General features: G+C 35.2%; 1 protein-coding gene across 1 annotated transcript; it reads right to left on the bottom strand.

The window, feature by feature from the left end:
- Window positions 1-244: 244 nt before the first annotated feature.
- On the bottom strand, window positions 245-3,268 carry LOC115716850 (UPF0496 protein At3g49070). Its single transcript, XM_030645755.2, has 3 exons — window positions 3,060-3,268; window positions 2,832-2,947; window positions 245-1,385 (listed from the first exon to the last, which is right to left on the bottom strand). Exons 2-3 carry the CDS (start codon window positions 2,878-2,880, stop codon window positions 319-321), a joined length of 1,116 nt encoding a protein of 371 aa, XP_030501615.2. The 5' UTR covers window positions 2,881-2,947; window positions 3,060-3,268; the 3' UTR covers window positions 245-318.
- Window positions 3,269-9,407: the final 6,139 nt, after the last annotated feature.

Raw genomic sequence — 9,407 nt, 5'->3', positions numbered from 1 at the left:
TGGAAAGAGTAAAAAAAAAGTCAGCAACTTTGACAAAAATATAGAAAAAAGAAAAAAAGTCAGGGCTGACAAAGAGAACGGAAAGAAAAAAGTCATGCTCATGTATTAGAAAAAGGAAGAAACAAAAAAAAAAATAGTAAAAAAAAACTTAAAGTATAGACTATACAAATATAAAAAATACAATAAATGACACTATAAATGTAGAGTTAAAATCTCCAATAATAATAATAAAAAAAGTAAAAGAAAAAAATTTGTGTGTTTTGTTATTGATACTTATATAAATATTATTATTAATATTATGATATGATTACAAAATTATTAACATGATGACAATATACAGTGGTGTTTAGTTGGTTGAGAAGGATTGAACATCTCCTTCACCACTAAGCTTCTAGCTCGATTTATAGTCATAAAGCATAGATACAAGTGTTCTTCAAGCTCATCAAGCTGCTCATTAATATTTGACTCATTTTTCTTAAGGTGTCGCACCACTTCATTGCTAACTTTCAGCCAATCTTCTTCTCCTCGATCAACCCAAAATTTCACAGCTCCCCTTAAGTGCTCCAACTCATCATTGAGCCTAGCCACGAGCCGACTAATTATGTCAAAGTCTCGATTTAGTATGTAGGTCCCTTTTGCGGCTGCATCGAGCTGCGCTGTCACCCTAGCCAGCTTCCTTGATGAAGCCAACTCTATTGAAGCTGAAATCAAGGTTGGAATGGCTACAACTAATGAGAGTGCATGTGTCACAACAATCACACTCAATGAAGCCGTCAAAGCCACGAGGACAACAGCCGAGCCGTGTTTTAGTTTGTTCATGAGTTGAAGCTTGGCTCGAGCTTTGTCTCGGCTTACTTCGAGCCTATGAAGTAATCCAGAACAACCCTTTTGAACAATTCTAACTCGGCTTGGAGATGAGATAGGAGAAGTGAATGGGTTGATTGAGCAAGAAAACTGAGTGAGTTGGTTTGAGATTATATGACTTATTTCTCCTCCTTTAACTGATTGGATTGAGGTTTTAAAATAACGGTATTTGCCACGTGTCTTCTGAATGTCGTTTAATAGAGTGCCACATAGGATGGAGGCATTGGCAGTTTGGGTGAAATATTCAGAGAGTAGTGCATGGATTTTGGGCCGGTTATGGGCCAAGGATAAGATGTGTGTGACTGTGGGCTGATCTGGATCCAAAAGATGTTCAATGAATAAACGATAGGATGGGAGCCGAGCCGAGCTGGTGGACTCGGCTGGAATAGCAGTGGCGTAATCAGCATTTGATATTGCAATGACACGTGTCCAAAAGTCAATGTAGGATTCGGTGCGGAAGGCATTCGCATATTCTTCACGAACATCAATATTGGTAATAGGATTATTGAGAGATGTATTGGCTGTCATATTCATACACACAAAATTATATTAATTGATGCTTTTACAAGTAAACTCTTACTATATAATATGGAAATTTCGTTTTTTTTCTTCTTCTTCAACACAAAAAAAAAATAATAAAAGAAAATAGCAAAATTAAACTTACAATAATATTGCTTTTCAAAAAAAAAAAAAAAAACTTACAATAATATCCACGTTATTTTGAATATTTTTTTTTTATTTTCAAATATTCCAAAAATAATCATATCTAAAAATTATTAAATAATATTATATTATTAAATTTTGATATAATAATAAAAATACTAATATTGTTAGACAATTTTTATTGGCATATTTTTTTACTCCAATAATAAACATCAATAAAAAAATAAAAATATATTTAAGTCATCAAATATTCTTTAAAACATCTCATTGTAGCTATATCCAAGTTTTGTTCTAATGATAGGGGCTAGGATTTGCCATTTGGGATGGGACCAATGTTCGAACCTTACATATTAAGACTTTTATTAGTCTCGATTTCAAATAAAATGTCCTAATAAAAATGATTGAGTAATTCTACGATGGATTCATTTGAAAAGAATGTACTGATGCACTATTTACTTGTTTCAGCATTCAGACAAAAAATTTAGTCTAATTCTTTTTTATATATTCATATACGTTATTTAAGATATCCTACAAAATTTTAAAAATTTGAAATAATTTACAATATAGAAAATAAAATTCAAACAATTTATTTTACATGCGTATAAAATAAAATAGTCACGCGTGCAATACACTGCTTGAACACAATTTTCGGCGTATTAAATTTTTTCGAATTTTTTAAAATTTTGCAAGATGTCTTAAATAACTATAATTTACATGATCATGAGAAAAAATTAACTAAAAAATTATTTTAGATGTTAAAACAGATAGAGATTTATCGATGTTTTTCTTTTAAGGAGATACATTATAAAATTTCCCAAAATAATTTTGAGGTTTCTACTCCCCAAAGTAGTAACTTGTTTTTCTTTTGAAATGACCAAAGTAGTAACTTAAGGCTTATAACCCATAAGCCTATCAGCCCGTTTAAAATAGATTCCATCATCATGTATTACCTTGAGTTTCTTCTAAAATAAAATTTTGACCTCTTTTTTATACATTTATCTTCCTCTCTCTCTCCATTTTTACATAAAATTCTAGTTCAAATAATTTTTAAATTTTATTTTCAGTTAACCAAAATTTAAAGAGTATGCATATGCAAATATATATAAAAACATGTATTTTGAATAATTAATCAAACGAATTTTCTTAAGGCCCAATCCATACAAGAATCTAATAAAGAAAAAAAAAACATTCAATACATTAAATTATTTACCTAATCACTTGCTCTTACATTATTGTGCAAATTAATGTCGTTATTATGTAAAACCTTACTAAAACAAAAGGTTTTGAAAGAGAAGAAATATTACCGGAACAGGGCATAAATTTCCTTATGTGAGAACTGATTTTGTTCTTCATTTTGCCTTTGTTTAAATATATGTAAATATTTTTTTTGTAAGCAGATATTAATACTTCAAAATAACACCTACAAGAATTTTTTTTTAGATTAACACCAATAATAATTATTAAGAAAGGAAAACAAAATGAGAATCGAGAAATTAAAGAAATAAACAGGATTAAAATCATGAGAAACATACCTTATAACTGTGAAATATTCTCAAAGAACATTACAAACTAAGTTCTTGTGCTTGCTGTTACAAGATATGACATTAAAGGAAAAAAAAAATAGAATCGAATCACTTTATAAAACAAAAACATATAAATAAGATTTCTTTTGCTTTTGCTTCTAAGAAATTTAAATATATGCTTATAATCTGGTGGGCTACTTGTAGTGCACGTGAAGATTTATATTAATTATCGGTTAATATTACAATAAATTGCAATTTTTCTTTAATACATAAGCAAAGAAAACTTTCTTATCTATATTTTCATTACAAACACAAAGCAAAGTAATTTACTTATTTTCTTATTTTAAGAAAAGAAATTGTTACTCTCTTTTATTTGGACTAATAATTGTTGCTCTATATTTTTAGTCCTAGTTTTTAATTAAAAATTGCATGTGATATATTTTAAAGTAGTCACTAAGTAAATATATGTAATAGTCATTTAATGTACATTTTTTGATTTGCTTTGGTGTTTCTTGTGTAGATTTTGTACCCTATCTGAACACCGACTTTTGCTCCACTAATAAAATAAAAATGTGGATTGGATGGGAGGGCATTATTTATTATTCTCTTTCAATAAAAGGATGTTTCCCACCACGCAAACACGTGCCTTGCCTCAATTACCTTCTTTATAAAACACCCCAAGGACACTACATACAACAAATATTAAGAGGTGTTCAAAATAATTTGATTGTAGAGAATATTATAAAGGAGAATATAATTATAGGAAAATGTGTAAATTGTATTTGGGTAATGTAATATATTATCTCATTAAATTATATTGTTTGGTTAAGTATAAGAATTTTATATATTATTTTGAAAAATAAAAATAAAAATATTCTTTTATAATATCTATTTAATGTTAATTATAATAAAAATAAAATAATTATTCATCAAAGTAATATATTTATTAATTAGTAAATATTAAATTTTATTGTATTTTTTATGAATTGAAATGAACATTTCTATATATTTTATCACTATGCTATATATTTTTGTTCACTGTCTTAGACACAACTGATTTGTTAAACTGTTAGACTGTTAGTTTTGTTTGTTTCTCTTGTCAGTTACAGTTAGTTTACTAACTGATTATGTTATTCATCTATTGAGTCTTGTAATACATGGGTGTGTATATAAACCTCTCTTATTTCATTAATAAAGATCATAACTGTTTTTACTCATATGGTATCAGACGATAAAATCTCTTTCTCCTCTTTTTCTCTATGTTTTTTCTGCCATTGATACTCAACCATGGTTAGAACTCGAGCGACTGTTTCCAGGAATTCTGGCCACAATCCTTAGCCAAATAATTCCTCTACACTTCCAGCTGCTCCACCAACAGATACACTGATCATTCCTCCAGCTTCCACCATGACTGGAGACAATCTCACCCAAAATCATCTTCACATTCCTCGACCTGCTCTTGAAGACAGCTCAAGCCCATATTATCTTAGCTCCGGTGATCATCCAGGATTGATCTTGGTTAATCCTCCTCTCTCTGATCACAATTACCAGGCTTGGCGTCGCGATTTTGAGCTGTCTGTTGGAGCAAGAAACAAGACTGTGTTTCTGAAAGGCACCTTGCCTCAACCTCCGATCGAAGATCCTCTCCATCACCATTGGTTTCGATGCAACCAAATGGTGATGTCCAGGATTTTGCATTCAGTCACACCAGAAATCAAAAGTAGCATTATCTTTCTTGAAACTTCTGCTGAAATGTAAACCGAACTCAAGGCACGTTTTGATCAAGGTAATGGTCCTCAGATTTTCGAATTAAGAGAAACATTGATCACTCTTCGACAGGGAGATGATTCTGTTAGCTCTTATTTTACAAAGCTTAAATGTATGAGGGATGAAATCCAAGAATTAAGGCCACGGATCCCATGTACCTGTGACAGTCAGTAGTCCCGTGATCCGTAAGGGGAATTACCGGGTAAGCTGTGCAATCCCACACCGCCTGGGGAAGGTCAAGTGGGATGATTCTGAGACTGTGTAGGTATGGGACTACACAGTTAAAGAGAGCTTAAATGGATTGATTGGTACTACCTATGTCAACAAGGTGCATCTTGTTTTTCGGTAGCCCATCACGAAAGAACTCCACAGTTAAGCGTGCTTGACTTGGGAGCAATTTTAGGATGGGTGACCTCCTGGGAAGTTTTCCCAGGAAGCGTGCGAGTGAGGACAAAGCACGCTGGAAACACTCGTGTTGGTCTGTAGGGTCAGTCATCGATCCAGGAAGCAGCCAGAGTGACGTACTCGTGTATAAGAGCCATTCATTCCGTGGGTGTAAGGACCCAATGGAGGCTTGAAGCGGGGACGTTACAAATGGTATCAGAGCCTTGACCCAGCCGGAAGTGTGGTCGACGAGGACGTCGGACCCCGTAAGGGAGGGTGATTGTGACAGTCAGTAGTCCCGTGATCCGTAAGGGGAATTACCGGGTAAGCTGTGCAATCCCACACCGCCTGGGGAAGGTCAAGTGGGATGATTCTGAGACTGTGTAGGTATGGGACTACACAGTTAAAGAGAGCTTAAATGGATTGATTGGTACTACCTATGTCAACAAGGTGCATCTTGTTTTTCGGTAGCCCATCACGAAAGAACTCCACAGTTAAGCGTGCTTGACTTGGGAGCAATTTTAGGATGGGTGACCTCCTGGGAAGTTTTCCCAGGAAGCGTGCGAGTGAGGACAAAGCACGCCGGAAACACTCGTGTTGTCTCAGTAGGTCGGGCCATCGATCCAGGAAGCAGCCAGAGTGACGTACTCGTGTATAAGAGCCATTCATTCCGTGGGTGTAAGGACCCAATGGAGGCTTGAAGCGGGGACGTTACAGTACCTGTGCTGCTTCTGCTGACAACTCGGCCTTCTTGAATCAAGAACAGATTCTTCAATTCCTTACTGGTTTAAAAGAATCTTTTTTCCCTGTTCGTGCTCAAATCTTGTTAATTGATCCATTTCCCTTTTGTCCAAAGTTTTCTCCATGGTTATCCATGAAGAAAGACAAAGGAAACTTAAGAATCCCCGAATTCCCCTTCTTGCTTCTATTCAATTAAACAATCCCCCAGCTATTGCTTTTGCTCAAAATCCCTCAGCATCAGCAGCCTCAACAAATCCTCGACCTGCAAAGAAAATGAGACCTTATTTCTCCAATTGCCATAAACCTAGCCACTTAAAGGAAAAGTGTTTTTTCTTGATTAGTTGACCCTAGCTATGGAGACAAAAAGAAAATAGAGCAAACTCCCTCTGTTCATAATGCCTCAACCTCTGCAGATCAGTATGGTGTTCTTGCCAATTTGACAAAACAGGAAGATATTCAAGCTATCATATCTCTCCTCACTCAAAAGTTGCAACCAACTCATACTCCCACTGATACATCCAAACCGTTTGCCTCTCATGTTTCTGGTAAAGTCAATTCCTCCTCTAATCATTTATGGATTGTTGACAGTGGTGCTACACACCATATATGTTGTAATCGTTCTCTATTTTCCAATTTACACAACACTGGTATTACTAACACTGTTACTCTTCCCAATGGTTCTACCATTAGAGTTATTAAATCAGGTGACATTATTTTTCAAAAGACTTAACCATCTACAATGTTTTATATGTTCCTGATTTTCAATTTAATCTTTTTAGTGTTCCCAGTTACCTTCTTACCATTACTAACACAATTATGTTCACTCATAATTCTTGCATACTCCAGGGTACACAGAACAAGAAGATTGGGATAGCTAATTGTATTAGCAACCTATACTTCCTACTACAATCTGTCAATCCTCCTAATAATTGTAATTCAAATATTTACTCTACTAAATCATGTAATAGTGTCCATTCTTGGCACTTTAGACTTGGACACCCTTCATTGTCCACAACAAAGATAATCAATAATCAATTACATTCTGAGCATATTGATTTTTCTCCATGTTCCATTTATCATTTGGCTAAACAAAAACGATTACCATTCAATTGTCAAAATCATATTGCTGAATCTTGTTTCGATTTATTTCATTTTGACATATGGGGCCCTTTTCATGTTCAAAGTATTGAAGGTTATAGATATTTTCTAACTATTGTGGACGATCACAGCAACATACTTGGGTTTACATGTTACAATCCAAATCTGATGTGCAACACTTAATCCCACAATTTTATAACCTCATTTCAACACAACTTTCTAAAAACATTAAAGCTGTAAGATGTGATAATGCAAACGAGCTCAATATAAAATATTTTTATGTTCAAAAAGGTATCCAAGTATATAACTCTTGTGTTGAAAGGCCTCAACAAAACTCAGTTGTTGAGAGAAAACATCAACACATTTTAAATGTAGCTAGGGCCTTGGCTTTTCAATCTTCCTTAGCCTTGGTCTATTGGCCATATCTCATAAACACTGCTGTATACTTAATAAATCGAACACCTACTCCATTATTGCAGCATTTAACTCCTTTCGAATTGCTGCATAATAAACCTCCTACATATGACCACCTTAGAAATTTTGGGTGCCTTGCATATGCTTCATCTCTAGCCAATACAAGACACAAGTTTTCTCCACATGCACATGTCTGTATATTAATTAGTTATCCAAATGGAATGAAAGCCTACACACTTCTCGACCTTGCCACAAAGAAAATTTTTCATTCTCGAGATGTTTTTTATGAGCAAATTTTTCCACTCAAAGGATCTCTCAACCACAACAATCGGATGCTTTACTTCCTATCAAACCATCCAATTCTCCAACAATGACCCCTGTTGACAAATATAAACCAGCAATTGTGGGTTTTGATACTCAAAAACCAACCACAACTCCTACTGATATTCAAAAACCAGCAGCTGTCCCTGCTGTTATTCAAAAACCAGCAACAGCCCCTGCTGATATTCTCACACCAGCAATGGCTCCTGATGATATTACTCACACATCAACACCAGCCCACACTATAACAAAACCTCCTAAGGTCAGTTTGCCAATTCATACTACAAAAGCAGGTCGCCAAACATCAACTCCTTGTCATCTTAAGGACTATATTTGCCAAACTTCTAGAGCCCATTATTTGGTTAAGTATCTCAATTATGACAAACTAAGCATTCCCTTTCGAAATGCCATCCTACATGCTTATATTGAAATCGAACCAACCACTTTCAAATAGGCATCAAAATTTGTTCAATGGTTAAAAGCCATGGACACAGAATTCTTTGCACTCAAGAAAAACAATACTTGGACTGTTGTATCATTACCACCTGGTTATCAACCAATTGGCAACAAATGGGTCTATAAAATTCAGTACAATTCTCAAGGTGTAGTTAAGAGGTACAAGGCATGCCTTGTTGCCAAAGGTTACTCACAAACTCATGGCATAGATTATGCTAAAACTTTTGCTCCAACTACTAAATTCAATACGCTAAAACTCTTCTTAGCACTGGTTGCACTCAACAATTGGCCCTTACACCAAATGGACATTGATAATGCCTTTTTGGATGGTGATCTTGATGAACAAGTCTACATGACACTCCCTAAAGGCTATGTCCATGAAGGGGGAGCTCCCCCCCAACCCTGTGTGCCTATTACATAAGAGCCTTTATGGCCTTAAATAAGCCTCTCGTCAATAGTTTGCTAAACTAAGCACAACTTTAATTAACCATGGCTTCAAACAATCTGCCTTTGATCACTATTTATTCATCAAAAAATCCTCAACAAGCTTCCTTGCCTTACTTGTATATGTTGATGACATAGTTATTGCAAGTACTAATGACTCTGATGCTGTTGCCTTTAAAATCTTTCTCAATTCCACGTTCAAATTAAAATACCTTTGTCCTCTAAGATTTTTTCTAGGCCTCGAGATAGCACGATCAAAAGCTGGTATCTTTGTCTCACAAAGATCCTTCACCATACAACTGCTTACTGAAACAGGTCTTCTTGGATCCAAGGCCGTGTCCATACCTATGATGCAAACACATCTCTCAGCAAAGATGTTGGCCCTCTAGTGAATGATGCTACTTCTTATCGCAGTGTAACGTCCCCGCTTCAAGCCTCCATTGGGTCCTTACACCCACGGAATGAATGGCTCTTATACACGAGTACGTCACTCCGGCTGCTTCATGGACTGATGACTGACCCTACAGACCAACACGAGTGTTTCCAGCGTGCTTTGTCCTCACTCACACACATCCTGGGAAAACTTCCCAGGAGGTCACCCATCCTTGAAATTGCTCCAAGCCAAGCACGCTTAACTGTGGAGTTCTTTCGTGATGGGCTACCGAAAAACAAGATGCACCTTGTTGACATAGGTAGTACCAATCAATCCATTTAAGCTCTCTTCAACTTTGT

This window comes from Cannabis sativa, chromosome 5 (genome assembly GCF_029168945.1).
Source record: "Cannabis sativa cultivar Pink pepper isolate KNU-18-1 chromosome 5, ASM2916894v1, whole genome shotgun sequence".
In the NCBI taxonomy this organism is placed as follows: Eukaryota; Viridiplantae; Streptophyta; class Magnoliopsida; order Rosales; family Cannabaceae; genus Cannabis; species Cannabis sativa.
This window is presented reverse-complemented; position numbering and strand designations above follow the sequence as displayed.

Coding starts and splice junctions, on each gene's coding strand:
- LOC115716850 (XM_030645755.2), bottom strand. CDS start 2,880: ATGAAGAACAAAATCAGTTCTCACATAAGGAAATTTATGCCCTGTTCC. Junction 1,386..2,831: donor GAAATTTATGCCCTGTTCCG/GTAATATTTCTT, acceptor TGAATATGACAG/CCAATACATCTCTCAATAAT.